The 17375-nt window shown below is 36.8% G+C and overlaps 1 protein-coding gene across 1 annotated transcript in view; it reads right to left on the bottom strand.

The window, feature by feature from the left end:
- The window catches only part of LOC106140944 (transmembrane protein 151B), a 67328-nt gene extending 56975 nt beyond the window's left edge, over positions 1-10353 (bottom strand). Inside the window, exon 1 of the mRNA XM_060948316.1 lies at positions 10303-10353. Within this exon, the coding sequence (XP_060804299.1) occupies positions 10303-10353 (51 nt within the window). The remainder of the gene's footprint in view (positions 1-10302) is intronic.
- Between the last annotated feature and the right edge of the window lie 7022 nt (positions 10354-17375).

The following is a 17375-nucleotide window of genomic DNA, read 5'->3' on the forward strand; positions in this document are numbered from 1 at the left end:
TAAGAAATATGCTTTTTTTTTTGACCGACTGTTTCAGCGGCACGGCCTTGGTTGACCACACAGCGAATAGACAATAGACTGTGTTCCTTCAAGAAACAAACATGTCATTTACCTATTTGTAACAATCAAATTGAAGGTCACATTATGTGACTATGAATTCGGAAAACATTATTTTTTTTTTAGACTAAAGTCATTGAGACAATATATGAATAGAGGGTGTTAACGTTGGAAGTCGAAGCCTAAACGAGTGTACCTTGATCAAATAGGGGACTTCCTGGAGGTAGGTCAGGTCAAGATTACTATGACCGATAAGCTTGCATTAAGAAACTATGAAAGTGGATGAAGAGAAAGAATGAAAACCTTCTCCTCATAAAAGGAGAAGTCAAATTATAATGGATGTACGATTACATGATTAAGTCCTTAGCCTTAGCGTCTGAGCACACGAGAAAACCTAGTTCTTTTTTCTATGAATATTACATGAATTCGTTCGTATGTAGATACGTTTGCAAAGGGAATAAAACTCTAATATAACGGGACGCTGCTCTGTTTAAACAGCGGAACATTTACGAGTAGGAGTATATTGTAACCAACGACTGGTAAAATATATGTATAGACACGTTTCGCTTGTTCATTAGATTTATGTTTACAAGATAAGGTCATTCTCGGTTTGGTTTGAATTTGGAATAACACACGTTTGAATTTTATAACTGCCGTGTGGTTCCCGGCACCAGTACAAAAAAGAATAGGCCACTCCATCTCTTTCCCATGGATGTCGTTAAAGGCGACTAAGGGATAGGCTTACAAACTTGTAATTATTTTTTAGGCGATATATATATATATTATAGGGATATAGACGTGTAAGGGAGCCCATTTTGCAATTGAGCGCTGAACGTGGACCTTGTTTTCTGAGATTGTAAGCTATAAAATTTATAAATAGATATAGATTTTCAGGCACCGAATATCTAAAACAATAGGTTTGTTATTGCAATGTAATCTAACAATATGATAAAAAAATCAAAACATGTTATTTGTATATTTATTTAAACTTTATTGTACAAAATACAAATGTAAAGCACAATTGGCGGATTTAATGCTAGATGCATTATCTACCAGTCAACCATTGGGTCTGACAGATTATGCTAAAACATAGCAAAGCTCACAAACATATTTAGAGAGTAGAATTTACAATATTCTATCTAGTTTCAAATTGTATTAGAAGTCATTGTTAGGGTAAGAATAAACGTACTCAATGTAAATGAATGTCGTTTGTTAGTTGATGGGAACTGCTGAAAGAAATTGGATGCAAGTTTTTCCTCTCTAGACAACTCTAATATTGATCTTACATTTCCAGTTCGTCCGATGTTTAGATAACTGATTGAATCCATTACAGCACAAAATTCATAAAGGATTTCTGTACTATAGGACCTTTGTTTGCGTAACGGGCATTTACTATTTACATACATATGGTCACGTCTATACACCCCTGCGGGGTAGACAGAGCCAACAGTCTTAAAAAGACTGAATGGCCACGTTCAGCTGTTAGGCTTAATGGTTGAATTGAGAATCAAATGCAGGTTGCTAGCCCATCGTCTAAAAGAGAAACTCCAAGTTTATAGCCCATCCCTCAGTCGCTTATTACAACATCTATGAGAAATAGATGGAGTGGTCCTATTTATTTCTTTACTAGTGCCGGTGACCACACTGGCAAGTAGTGTAGTAAGTACTTATAATTATTATTCACTCTGAGCCTTAGAGGTATCACAATTTTGCCAGCCATCTTAATAAAATTACAGAAAAGAGAAAAAATAATAATTGAGAAAAAAAAACGCACAATTCCCAAAATTTCATTACGCGCCACGAACTAGTTGAATAGGCGTGACGATGTTTATTTGAACTAAATAAAATCCTTTGGGAACATCCCGATGTGGAGCCATTTGCGCAGTACATTATCCCGGAATAAATTCCCACCTGGGTTTCCGCTCGGTTTGGTGTTTGGGTCATAGACAAAATATCATAAGGGAGAGGCTTTGTTCAGTCGTAAAATGTTGCGGTATTCTGGCTTGTAGCGGGGTTGAGGAAAATAGTAGCCGGAATTTGCAAATTAAATCTAGGCTTTATGGTTTCTTTGTTTGAGAAGGTATTCACATAGTTCACTCGTGTGTACGTCTGTCATACATACATACATACATATGGTCACGTCTATATCCCTTGCGGGGTGGACAGAGCCAACAGTCTTGAAAAGACTGAATGGCCACGTACAGCTATTTGGCTTAACGATAGAATTGAGATTCAACTAGTGACAGGTTGCTAGCCCATTGCTTGTCATGTACGTATATATGCTGGTTTGAGCCGAGGGTGTGCTTTGACCAAGATTCTGAATTGGGTAAATCAGAATTTTACACGAAGCGACTCCAGTCTGACCTCCATAACTTTTGCAAAGAAACCTAAGCCCTTTATAATTCATGGCGAAAACTACACAAAATGAATGTGTCGTCCTTAGTCGCCTTTAACGAGATTAACGACGAAAAGATGGAGTGGTCCTATTCTTTCAAAGTGCCGAAAACCACACGGCACAGAACCTTTACAAATAATTAAATACTAATTAAATAATTATATTATCTTATTATTTAGTCGCTCGCGGACCACGAATCATTGTAATATGATTTGAAACGCGCGCGTTTAATACCTGCATTATTTATAAATTGTATTATGCAACGCGAAAGTTTAAAATCTTAACATTACCTTCTAAAATTACCCATATTAATTATTTAGCTAAGCCGGCTAAGAAAATCGATCGGCCAAGTCGTCTCGGGCTGAACTCGAAGTGGAGCTAGTAATGAGCTTCCGATAATGGAATGTGACGCTTTGTTAAGCTTGCTAATGCACTCAGAAGAACAATCCTATGGAAGTGCCCTATGCATGTACTTTTCCTGCATACCTAAATAAACAAACCCGGATACAAACATGGCGGACTAGAGATGTTCATTTAGTCGATAATATTTTATCGATGGACGAGTGAGTTAAGATGTTTATTTCCGAATTAAATTTATTAAAAAAAAAAATTACATCGGGAATCCTTACTATCTTGGCTATAATCTAAGGTCCAACAATATTGTATCTATTACCTATGTCATTCTAATAAAGTGTTTGGAAATCAAATATAATTACATACATAAATAAAATCACGCCTCTTTTCCGGAGGGGTAGGCAGAGACTACCTCTTTCCACTTGCCACGATCTCTGCGTACTTCTTTCGCTTCATCCACATTCATAACTCTCTTCATGCAAGTTCGGCGGTTTCGGGTACTTTTGACCTGACCCTTTACCAGGACGTCCTTAATTTGATCAAGATACGTTCGTTTAGGTCTTCCCACTCCGACCTTTCCCTCCACACTCTCCTTGTATATCTGCTTAGTCATCCCGCCTTCATTCATCCTCTCCACATGACCGAACCATCTCAACATACCCTTTTCTATTCCTGTAACTACATCTTCTTTCACATCACAACATTTCCTTATCACGATGTTCCTTATCCGGTCACTCAATTTCACACCCATCATACTCCTTAACGCTCTCTTTTCCACTGCATTTGTTCTGTTTTCGTGCTTCTTTTGCCATACCCAACTTTCACTCCCATACATTAATGTCGGGACCAACACGCCCCTATACTGGCTGTGGCCAGTCGAGCCTTTTTGAATAGTTTCTGACTGCTCATAAAGGCATGCAAAGCTCCATTCACCATGTTCCCCGCGTTCACTCTCCTTTCAATATCACTATCACACTTGCCATCTGATGTAAACTTTGATCCTAGATATACAAACTCTTTCACTTGCTCAACTTTTTCTCCTCCAATCAAAATATTACATGCTGTCATTTCTTTCTCCATTTCAAAAACCAGTGTTTTAGTTTTACTTACGTTCACTTTCATTCCTTTCTCTTTTAAAGCTTCACGCATACAGTTTACCATCTCCTGTAATTCTTCCGCTGATGACGCCAATATAACCTGATCGTCGGCATAGAGCAGACATTTGACGAGTAACTCATTCATCCTTAATCCAATTTCAGACTCTTTCAAATCTGTCAAACTATCCATAAATAGGTTGGCGGACGAAGTCGCGGGCACAGCTAGTTTATCGATAAGATTCTATGTTCGATGATGTTCAACACTAGCACACGTGTTTATGTTTTCGATGTGAATGAAATATTGAGAATATTACAATTTTTTAAAGCTCACAACAAAGAAGATTAAAAGTAATAAGGTTTTTAAACACATTTCATTAAATACACTGTATGATAGACCATAATTTAACCAAATATTAACCACTTACCGGTGAAAGGTTAAATTCGGCCTATTTTTGCTTTGGCATAAGCCACAATATGCTATTGAACACTTCATTTGCTGTTTATTAACGATTAATATAAGCACAACTTGGTAAACAGTAGAAAAACACGGGATTTCCTCGGAAAAACGTAAAATCCTCACGGTGATAACTTCCACGAGTAAGCTAAGCGGGCTACTTAAGATGGCGGTGCTCCAGCACAAACACATCGAAGCCAATGAAGAGGGTGCTGATAAAAGAGTGTAAACGTTTTTTCTCCCGTTAAACCACTGTTGTGAGAAAGAGACAGATATATCAGTTTTTATTTCTGAGTCAAGTTGAACAATTAGGGCACCTCCATAGAATATTATTTCATTGCTAATGCAATAGAAAACGTAGTTTTGTTAAAGATATCTATCTATAGGTACTAGCTTTTTCTCGCAACTTCGTCCGAGCCAATTTAGCGACACCTACAAAACAATATGGGGTTTCCCCAAATCCCACGGGATCTTTAATTAGTTTGTTTGTTTGTTACATCTTTGATGTACAAAAATTTACACAATAATAATGAAATATTTGCCAATTAGCGTCCTTATCTCAAGGACCTAGATAATTATAGTTTTAATTATTTATAGTTTTTACTGAGTTGAAAGCTACCCTATATCCTTCTTGAAACTCTTAATTACATACACGCTATTTCATAAAGATTTGTTCACTAAATAACGCCTGCATCTGTCATTTTATAGGTAGGTAGTTTATACACACATACATACATATGGTCACGTCTATGTCCCTTGCGTGGTAGACAGAGCCAACAGTCTTGAAAAGACTGAATGGCCACGTTCAGCTATTTGGCTTAATGATAGAATTGAGATTCAAATAGTGACAGGTTGCTAGCGCATCGCATTAAAAATAATCCCAGTTTGTAAGCCCATCCCTTAGTCCGCCTTTTACGACATCCATGGGAAAGAGATGGAGGGGTCCTATTCTTTTTTGTATTGGTGCCAGATACCACACGGCACATAGGTAGGTAGTTCATGAGACACTATATTTAACTCGCTCATTGTCCGTTTGTATGTCATTCTGTATAACAGTCCCTTACAAAACCAGATGCCTGTGAGAGTAATTACACCTTTCACAGAATACAGTTAACTGCAGTTCCATTACTGCGTAATATTTGTAAGTAACCATGCTTCGGAAATAATCTTTATGATCTTTTTACATTCGTCTTTTTAGGTTGTATTGTAAAGGAATTATACATACATAGATACATACATATGATCACGTCTTTAACCCTTGGTAGACAGAGTCTTAAAAATATTGAAATATATAAAAAATATTTTTTTTTTACTTTCTCCTATGTTGCAGCGAAATGTTTTAATGATTTTTTCAATGTCGAGTTTTAGTCAGTTCTCGTTTAAGATAATGCTCGAGTAATAGCTATACCGCGCCCTTACTCTGGACTTTTTAGACAACATCAAAAGTCTTAATCTCAATCTCCTCTCTTCAACACTCATGCTTGTCCACGATAATCAATAGTATAAATTATCAATAGTCAATCAAACACAATTCGCAAAAAAAAATATTACATCAAAACAACATGACGTTTGAGTTCCCGCCAAAAATCCTCACAGTTAATTTTATCCGCAACATGTTTCTTCATGAGGTGATATTTAAGGTGTCTGCAGCTTGAGAATTGCACCCTAACATGACAGATACAATATACAATTGTGTTACAAACATTTCAGTGCACTGTTAGTATTTATTACTTTATCTCTTCATAATGTTCGCCTAACAGTAACCTAGGTTCTAGTTCATTCATTTATTCATATGTCACGTCTATATCCCTTACGGGGAAGACAGAGCCAACAGTCTTGAAGAGACTGATAGGGCACGTTCAGCTGTTTGGTTTTATGATAGAATTAGGATTCGAATTTGCTAGCTAACTCAACGATACTATGGTTTATAATAAATACTTAGATAGATAAACATCCAAGACCCAGATCAATCAGAGAAAGTTCGTTTCTCATCATGCCCTGATCGGGACCTCCGGTCTCACAGACAAGCGTATTACCGCAGAGGCCGCCATTGTTTACTCTATCTATCCTATAAAAGAAAAAAACGTGATGGTATATATATATGTTAAAAAGACGCGTAACATTAGCCTCCCACACGGCTGAAAATGACACAAGATCTCAGCGTAAGAATTCAGACGAGGCATCATAAATCTTAGCTCACAAAGGCACAAGGGGAGGCTGCTCATTGTTCAGCTAGAAGGTACTTTTCCACCTGAAAATGGCCTTTTTACCCCTACGAAACGGAGCTGATATGAATTATGTAACGGTTAATATAGGGTACCATTTAATCTGTGTATCCTTGTATTTTGTATAAAGAAATATATTAAGACAAGACAGTGTACGACAGTAGGCTATACTGTTCAATTATTATAATTTTTAAGTGAAATTTGCAGAAATTTGTAATTTTATTATTAATTAGACAGTAATATTACCACACGGCACAATATTACTCACTTAAAAAGATTTTTGGTTTGTTAGTCTACATAAGTACCATGTGGTTTCCGGCTCCAATAGAAAAAAGAATAGGACCACTCCATCTCTTTCCCATGGATGTCGTAAAATGCGACTAAGGGATAGGCTTATAAACTTGGGATTCTTCTTTTAGGCGATGGGCTAGCAACGTGTCACTATTTGAATCTCAATTCTATCTAAAAGCCAAATAGCTGAACGTAGCCTATCAGTCTTTTCAGACAGTTGGCTCTGTCTAGCCCGTAAGGGATATATACGTGACTATAGGTATGTATGTATGGGTGTGTGATAAAGGAATTCTAAGAATCCTCTCATTTATATATGTGGGCGCAAAGATTTTTGCGTTTATTTAATTAAGATTAAGCACATATAATATAAGATTAAAATGAACTAAAAAGTTCATATTTCTTTCCAGTCGAACTACGGCCCCGAAAAAACCAAAGCTTTCTTTGTTTCCGTTAAAAAATAAAAAGCACAGATAAGAAAACCATTCTTCACGTGCCCTTTTCCTTCAACCTTTTCAAACAACGGTAGGTGGCCGTTGAGTAGCGTCTGTTTGTATGTAACGCTTTTGTTCTTGTTTAAAAAAAAAAAAAACAAAAGATTATTTTCCCAAATTTTTGTGGGCGTCCCGTTTGTTTACGTTGAGGTGACCGTGATCCCGGCTCGCGGGAATAAAACTATCCTGATAAAAATTGCTCGAATTTTCAAGTACTTAGTGTGTAGCCAAATGTTGCAAAGTAGTTTATGTGACGAATGAAGTTTCGGACAAAAACACACTAAAACGTCGTCGTGTTGTATGCTAAAATTATAAATTCCAACGTAATTCTGTCTGTCTGTTGCGCTTTCTCGCCTAAACCGATGAACCGGTTTTGATAAAATTTGGTACAGGGCTAACATTGAACCCGAGGAAAAACAAAGTCTAAGAGGGATTGAGAGATTGTCAGTGAAATTTTACGGCAAACGAAGCCACGGGCAATAAGCTCCTTGCGGGTTAGATAGAGCCAACAAAGAAATAATGGAATATGTGAAAAAAAATGGGGAAAATTATTCATCCTTGAGGGCAAAATAACTATTCCACACGGACGAGTTGCGGGCATGCGATAAATTATTAAAGTTATTTTTCCAATTTCCAGTCTTTGTTTGTTTCCAAATGTTTCCAAGAGGAATATTGACATGACGAAAGCGATTGTTTCGGTCTCGCCCATGGCACTTCAGTAAAATGGCTCGCGTTAATATTTTATTCGTCGAAATGGAATGAGTGTTTTTCATTCCAGTGTTTGTTTTCGTCCGTGAAATGCTTTTTAGGATTAGTAATGGTTTTTTTTTTTTAAATCTGAAATTTGAAAATGAAACAATGGTTTATACTCGTATGTTAAGGTTCGGTTTATATGTGAAGGTTTTTTCTTTTTTTACGAATAGAATAGAATAGTTTTATTTTCAAAATTGGATACAAGGTATCACTTATTGACGTCACATCATTTAAATCTTATTATAACTAAACTTATAACCAAAGTGCATGTGAAGAAGAAGCGGCGGGACAAACTACACTGCAGGATTTTCACCGGACGTCAATTTATAAATCTAAATCGTGGACGAACGCACATTGTCTACATTAAAAAACATGAATGAATGTGAAGCTAATTATTTAAATACGGGTATTTCGTCAATTTACGCTTTATGTAAACTTCATAAATAGTCATATTTTCTGACATATTTTTTTTCATACATTTAGTTGAAACTAACTTCTAACCCGTAGATTCGCCCACGCTTATTTAGCGCTACCTACAAAAGAATATAAAAGTTAAGCATAACCTACGGAAACCATAGCTTTTTCTGAGATAGAAAGTACCCTATGTCCTTTTCTTGACATTAGAAAGTATGGAAGATAGAGATACGAGAAAAATATACTTAAAATTACATACGTCACGCCTCTTTCCCTTAGGGGTAGGCAAAAACATTTTTTACTGATTCCGATCCCTACATGCATTAATGAACGAAGCAACAGAAGTCTGTTGCTTTGTTCATTACATTTCTTAGGTATGGTCGTCGGTTAAAATACTTTTGGAACATTCATAAAATACTTTTAGGAAAAAGCGTCACTCACTTTGCCTAAATTAGGATTCTTCTTTTGGGCGATAGGCTAGCAACCTGTCACTATTTGAATCTCAATTCCATAAATAAGTCATAGCTGTCTTTTAGTTGTTTTAAGGCTAATGCTCTGTCTACCCCGTAAGTTCAAAAATTCAATTTAAGCTAATCTTTGAGAACAGACAGTTAAGTATACTGTGCAAATCTCCCGACACGTCATCCCGAGTGAGTGCACTTGGCTGAATTAAGTCTGAGGTGTCTTTAGACTCCATTCGGGCGAATTAAAACAATTCGTTAAACTTAAGGAGCACTCTACATGATTGAAAAATTAAATAAATTCTTCTTTCGATTACTGTTGACTCGAAATTACTTATACAGTAGAATATGTCCGCGGCTTCACCCACATGGAGTAATAAATATGGTTAATGTTCATTCTTGAAGGAGTTTTGAGAAATCCTCTCTTAGTCCACATTAAAAATCTACCAAATTTCACCAAATCCAGATTTAACCACTAGACTAAGCAGCTTGGGCTGTGCATTTATAAATCAATCAGTCAATTAGTCAGTTTCCCTTTCACATTATAAAGAAAACGGATAGGACAATGCTTAAATCAAATCAATCAGTCAACCATTGGGTTAAAAAGATTACTCAAATGTGGAATTTGTTCTTCCGCTTCCGGTGTCGTTTCCTTCCGGGTTTTACATCATCCGGGAAACTGATTTTATTTAGTTCGGGACGAAGTAAGATTATAGATTGGTTTCTCGCGACTTTTACTCGTCCGTATATATTAACGCTTTTTGGGTTTTTATTTTTTATATATTATTTTATAACTTGTGCACCAATAAAAAGTAAGAAAAAATCCTGTACAATAGGAAAGGAAATAGTGCAAGGGATCTTTTTATTTTGGAAATCCCCATGAGCAACATATATTAATTCCGTTGAACAGTTAAGTTATTGCGATAAAGGAATCCTAAGGAAGGAAGCTGAGCGTGAGCGCAATCAGTCTTTTCAAGACCGTTAGCTCTGTCCAGCCCGTAAGGGATATAGACGTGACTATATGTATGTATGATAAAGGAATTATAACAATCCTCTCATTTATATAAGATTTTTGCGTTTATTAATTAAGATTAAGTACATATCTAAATTTAAAATGAACGACAAAGTTCATATTTCTTAATCCCTAACTTTCGCTGTAAATCATTATTATCATCTCGCATTCATAAATCAAACTCAAAGTTATGACGAGAACGGAACGCAATGCAGGTGGAGTTTATATAACGGAACGGAATTCTTGGAACTCATCCAAATCTCAAGGATACATTACATAACCGAAACAAGAAACTCACCAGGTCCTCATTGTCGTCGGTGAAAATATTTGCTCTGTCTTGCGCCGTCATACCGTCGAAGTAAACATCCGATATCCAAAACAACCCCTCATGGCTCACACAAACACACAGCACTTCCACCCATCACTAAAAACACTTCAACTGCATCCAAACTTGTACTCCAAACACAATAGACATCATTTTGTAACGGAACGTCGATATTTCGAACTCAATTCAAAAGTTGTTTAAAAATTCGAACGTGACTAATTTAAATTACGAAATTGGAATTGGAAGGTTCGATTTTCGAATTCGGCCGGCCCGTGCGAAGTGCGGACGGTTACTGCGGCGGAGGGCGGGCGCCAAAGCACTGCAGCGTCTGGTAACTATGGCAACGAAGGTTTCCGATGCGGGGAAAAGCCTGTATGCATTGTACTAAACAATATCTGGCACAGTGTTGCCAACATCAAGTTAAAGTTTAACTGCAGTAGTCTTCAAAAAACTGTTAAGGTTTCATTTGAAAACTGTACCAACGGGTTTCGAGTTGACGCAAGGAGCTTTTTATTTGACCGCTTCTTCTCTTCTTACATACATACATACATATAATCACGTCTATATCCCTTGTGGGGTAGACAGAGCCAACAGTCCTGAGCGGACTGATAGGCCACGTTCAGCTATTTGGCTTTAAGATAGAATTGAGATTCGAATAGTGACAAGTTGCTAGCCTATCGCCTAAAAAAAAGAATCTCAAGTTTGTAAGCCTATCCCTTAGTCGCCTTTTACGACATCCATGGGAAAGAGATGGAGTGGTCCCATTCTTTTTTGTATTGGTGCCGGGAACCACACGGCTCTTCTTCCTCCTTAGATTAATACCAACTATATTCGCACGTAAGTCAGGTTTTTAAATGAGGCGACTCTCGTCTGATCTCCGCAACCTTCTCAGGGTAATCTTACCTAAAAACTGCACGATATAAATGTGCCTTCATGGGTGAAAGATGGAGTAGTTATATTCCAAAGGAACAATAAAGCAAAATTTTATTTTGATCGCTATCCATGTTTCATGTAGGAAATCTATATCTAGTATCTTTTTCCAGCAGCTTCGCCCGCGCGAATTTAACGTTACCTACAAAATAATCCACGTTTATCTCAAATGCTATGGAACTATAGTTTTTACAGGTATAAAAAGTAAACCATGTCCTTCTCCACGCTCTTAATTATACACGAAAAAATTCAAGATTGGTTCAGAAGATAACGCGAACAAAGAAATATACAAATTTTGGCTGGCTGGGATTATTGAAAAAAAAAAACTGCAGGTAGGTGTCTAAAACGAAAACTGATTACATACATACATACATACACATGATCACGTCTATATCCCTTGTGGGGTAGACAGAGCCAACAGTCTTGAAAAGAGTGATAGGTCACGTTCAACTATTTGGCTTAATGATAGAATTGAGATTCAAATAGTGACAGGTAGCTAGCCCATCGCCTAAAAAAAGAATCCCAAGTTTGTAAGCCTATCTCTTAGTCGCCTTTTACGACATCCATGGGAAAGAGATGGAGTGGTCCTATTCTTTTTTGTATTGGTGCCGGGAACCACACGGCATTAGGCACAAAAACTGATATGCATCGAAAATGTAGACCTACATTTAAAACCAAAGTGTTGGCAACACTGATTGTACTACACAATATCAGGCATACGAGGTGAATTAGAGTGGCTTTCTGCGCGGATCCGATCGCTTGAGGCATTTTCTTGGCGGTTCAAAAGCTTTGATGCAAGTTGTCGATTCACCTAGAAATCTATTGGGTGCATATTGAACGCGAATTGAATTCTGTTTTCGATTGAAGTCTTTGTTTCTTGGTACAAACTTAGAAGTATATTTCTTTATGAAATCTGATAACTATAAAAGATTTTTGCTTTAGAGTGATTGGGGAACTTAGATCATTACTCACGAGTTTCTCTAATAAAAAAAACATGTCTAAACTACATAAACCCCCGTGAAAGTTTCTAAGAGATTTGACGCATATAAAGAAGTCCCTATCGCTAGCTCGGATGGATTCTTCCTAGTCTGATCCCACACTTTCATTTAAGAGTAACATAACCTATAAAAAAAAAAAAAAAAAAATAGTATCATATAAGGGTCTTGGTTGTTTATCTATCTAAGTATTTATTATAAAATATAGTTTCGTTGAGTTAGTATCTCGTAACACAAGTTTAGAACTTACTTCGAGGCTAACTCAATCTGTGTAATATGTCCCGTATATATTTATTATTTATTTATTTATTTATCCACTAACGCGATACCATCAAAAATATTCATAATTTTCTCTTCATTTATCGCTAGTTAGTCTCTGTCCTGCTAACCGGTATACATACATACATACATATGATCACGTCTTTATCCCTTACGGGGTAGACAGAGCCAACAGTCTTGAAAAGACTGATAGGCCACGTTCAGCTGTTTGGCTTAATGATAGAATTGAGATTCAAATAGTGACGGGTTGCTAGCCCATCGCCTAAAAGAAGAATCCCAAGTTTATAAGCCTATCCCTTAGTCGCCTTTTACGACATCCATGGGAACGAGATGGAGTGGTCCTATTCTTTTTTATATTGGTGCTTTTTTATATTTCTTTTTTATATACCGGTTAACCGGTATAATTACTGATAGTTCAACAGCCGAGCCTCCATCAAGCCTGTTATGATCGCTTTTACGTCGAGTACTGTCGTCGTATCCACGGGAGCTACGAAATACGATAGGAATCACCCAATTTTCCATTTTTCATTATCACAGCTCTGATACATTTGTGACGTTTAGGTATAAGAGAGATGAGAGATAATGTAAAAAGTATATGAAATGAAAGCAGGTTGACTAAGCGGATATACAAGAAGAGTGTGGAGGGAAAGGTCGGAGTGGGAAGACCTAGACGAACGTATCTTGATCAAATTAAGGCCGTCCTGGTAAAGGGTCAGGTCAAAAGTACCCGAAACCGCCGAGTTTATATGAAGAGAGTTATGAATGTGGATGAAGCGAAGGAAGTATGCAGAGATCGTGGCAAGTGGAAAGAAGTAGTCTCTGCCTACCCCTCCGGGAAAGAGGCGTGATTTTATGTATGTATGTCTTATGTATGTAAAAAGTATAATAACTACAACCTTTATTAGGACTAGTTTTACAATATTTGAGAGGGCGTGGGTTAAGCTATAGACTCGAGATCCAGCATGTATCAGCCAGAGGACAGCGAGCTACTTAACTAAAACGCTGTAGTAGTCCAAAGACGAAGTGCCGCGGCGTGCGCACGCGCTTGGAGCTCCCGGGCTCCAGGGCTCCCGGGCTGTGAAGAGGGACGCAGGGGAGACCGCAGCATCACAACGTCACACATTTTAGTCAGTCAGTCAAGACCATAGCAGAAAATTAGGCGTGCCAACTGTTTCCGAACTGATGATGTGTACATCAGATAAAGTGGAAAGGTACCTAATAAGGAAAGCGGAACCAAGCGCCAAAGCATAGTAACAGAGAGTGCTGAACTGGGAACAAAGGTGTAATAGATAGATTTTTTATTTTCATATAATACTAGTTTTTACCCACAGTTTCGCCCGTGTGAATTTAGCTCCACCTACAAAAGAATACAGGATTTTCAGGAACTATATACAATTAGCCAGAGCCTACTTACGCTGTTTATTAGTAAATATATAATTCCGACGCCTCAAGAGGTAGAATATTTAAGTACAAACTGTACTTAGATAATTAAAACCTCATGATTACAATAAATTATATTCATGGAATAAATGATTATGATTTTCAGAAATTCCCGCGAGAATAGGTATTTGCGAGATTTCACTTTTTAAGCGGGATTCTAGTATTTTTTACCTTAGAAGAGACGATGAACGAGTTTGAAACTTCTCATGTAGCCTTATTGTTTATTCAGTTTCGAAGAACGAAACTTGGTAGACTTAAATATTGATCTTCGTATACATACTTCTCAAGTTCAGTCACTTAGGCTCATAAATTTGTTACTATAAAAATTACAACTGATTTACCGTAAAAAGACTTTTTTGAAATATCTTTAACAGTATCAACAGCAAGATCTGACAATTAATTAATTATTCATAACAAATATAAAATTTATTTAACATATTATATTAATTTTAAAGTCCCAACTAATACCTACCTCGTCATTTCTAGTTCATACAGTCATTTATTTATATAATCCCGTCTATATCCCGCGGTTATTATTACTAGATATTAGCGGGAACCACACGGCACAAAGTCTCTTTGGCCACTACCAAGTGATCGCAAAACTGTAAGTAGGTATTCTATTTCATTAATACTTGTATGTGCTGGTATTACTAGTGTACCTAAACGTATAAAATTTATACAGTGACAAACATACAACTTACGAGTAGGTACAGCCGAAACTAATGGGCGTAGGAATTAAGAAATTTAACATCCTTAAGAATTTGAGAGGATTTCTCGTAATTATCGCGGGAACACAAATGCTTTTTTACGCAGTTTACCTGAAGATTTTTATTTTAGTGTTTTAAATATTTTAAGCATATTATTTTTAGTTCTAGATATATCTAAATGGTTCCTTGCTCAATGGTTTAATTAACGTACGGTGTACGTACATGCACTATAAAGGCCAGTGACCCAGTTCATAGAGCCATCCCAAATTGTCATGGATTTTCCAAAATAGGATTCAAATTATCATACATATAATCACCTACACGTGATTTTATGTATGAATGTATATATTATTCATTCAACCGTTATTATTAAAGCATGATATTTCATTAACGTAGACAAATGACCAAAAGGCAGGTGTTATAAATTCTTGTCATTAGTACGTTGGGGGGGCAGTGATGGGCCTTGGAATTAAAATGGAGTCATAAAGAAACATGAGCCGAGGGGACTGCACAAACTAATTGGCTTAATTTTATTTTTGACCGACTTCAAAAGAGAAAGTTTCTCAATTCGACCGTATGCGCCTCTCATAAATTGCCATTTGCAGATTTATTTAAGAATAAAATAACTTTTGTATAAATAGATACTTCCTTCTATCGATATTCTCCTTTTATGAAGTCAGTTAAATTTCTGAAACCTTCTCTTAAGTGTAACAAACACTTTCCTAGAAACCACATCAAAATCGGTTCAGCGAAACGCGAGATAATCGCGGACAACCATAAATACATACAGGTTTAGACCTGTATGTATTACATACAGGTTTAGACCTGTATGTATTTAGCTGAGAACCACAACTATTTTGATGGTGATTATAAATAATTTTGAATTTGAATTTGCTTTGTCTACCCCGTAATGGGTAAATACGTGATTATACATATGTATGTAGGTTTGCATAAAATAAAATAAAACTATTTTTAAGAATTAAGTTATTTATTTCACTGTGCGAGATAAAACCTTACCTTCCAACTTAAAACGATAAACTTTCAACTAATTTCGTGTTTTTCACAATTTTCATCTCGATTCTCACAAAGTAATATTTACTGAATTACGTTCTGTTATATTCATAATTAATATGCAACAATTGATAGCATAAGCATTTTAAATTTATATAAAACTGTTTTCCAATAGCGTGACGAGTCAGTCAGCCGCAAACCTCCCTTTAGATCGGTCCGTGTAATTTATCAATTTTCTTAATAACATCGTGTGTGTGTAGTGAATAAATAATTTTCTTTTCTAGCAGTATAATTGTGTTTTTTTAAAAAGGACCCACGGAGCGCCATCCTTACAATTTTGGTGTCAGAAGCGGTACGTGTACATGATCTTGGGAACCGTAAGTACTAAGATCATTTGGTGTTAAACCCGTCGTTAACGGACTTTCGCCTAACAACTCTTGTGCCTCCGTGAACTCTTTAATTGTGACAGTGTTAGTGGTCGACGATAAGATTTAGGCAACCGCCTAAACCCGCGCTGCTACGTCACGAGGTCGACGATAAGTCTCAGCTGTTGAGCTCGAGCCCGCATCTCACAAGATCGACGGTAAGCCTCCGCTGTTGAGCGTGAGCCCGCATCCCAACAATACTGCCCTGGTCGACTGTCAGCCTCCACTCTCGAGTGTGAGCCAGCACCGCTATTCCTACACACCCACACATCATCTTCTTGGACCTGCTGACTCATTCATCATCAGCTCACCACGTTGGTTTCCCACGAGAAAACCAACTCACGGACAACGCAACGTGACTTCGTGGTATTCCGCAATACGACTCTTTGAGTCGCCGGACACCCGACGCTGCCGTTGACGTCATCATCGCGCTATACCCTGGGAATCAAGGGTTTTCTCCAAAATGTTCGTGATCTACTTTCTGTGAGTTATTTTCTATATTTAAAATAAAAAATAAAAGGTTTTAAGTGATTTCTAAAAAGTTTAAAAAAAAAAAAGTGTAAAGTGCAAGTGCAATTTTAAAATAACTTTTATTCATATTATACATTTATACAAGTTTTATACAAGTTTACAAATTCTTATAATTTTTAAATTTTTAATCTTTATACATTTTGTGTGTATTTTTGATGCTCTGTACTTAACCTTTTAATGTCGGATAGACGTAAAATAAAATCTGAGGAAGCTGAACTAACATCTGATAGCTCCTCATCTTCTGAAGAAAGTCCCGAAAAGCCCTTACCAAAACTCAAATTAAAGATGGCTGATAAAATTACACTATCCGTCCTAACTAAATTTATTAAACCTTACAATGGGGACCGCGAGTCATTGCCCGCGTTTTTAACTAATTGCGAAAACGCAATTTCTTTAGCAAGTACAGACCAACAAAAATTTATGGTTAAATATATTGTCTCGCAACTCGAAGGCAAGGCACAGCTAGCATGTTGTTTGAAGAAATTTGAAAGCTGGGCTGAAATAAAACAATTTCTTAAAGATACTTTTGGGGAGAAAAAGCACTCGACCCACTTATTAATTGACCTTCAAGGTTGTAAACAAATGCCTACCGAGGATGTGACGCAATATTCTCTACGTTTAGAAGCATGTCTTACGCGAATTCAATCTGAAATTCATTACAGCTGTGAAAATGAAAAAGAATTATTAGGCAGATTAGCTGCAATGGAAGATTTAGCTTTAAATACATT

The sequence above is a fragment of the Amyelois transitella genome, chromosome 15 (assembly GCF_032362555.1).
Source record: "Amyelois transitella isolate CPQ chromosome 15, ilAmyTran1.1, whole genome shotgun sequence".
Taxonomy (NCBI): domain Eukaryota; kingdom Metazoa; phylum Arthropoda; class Insecta; order Lepidoptera; family Pyralidae; genus Amyelois; species Amyelois transitella.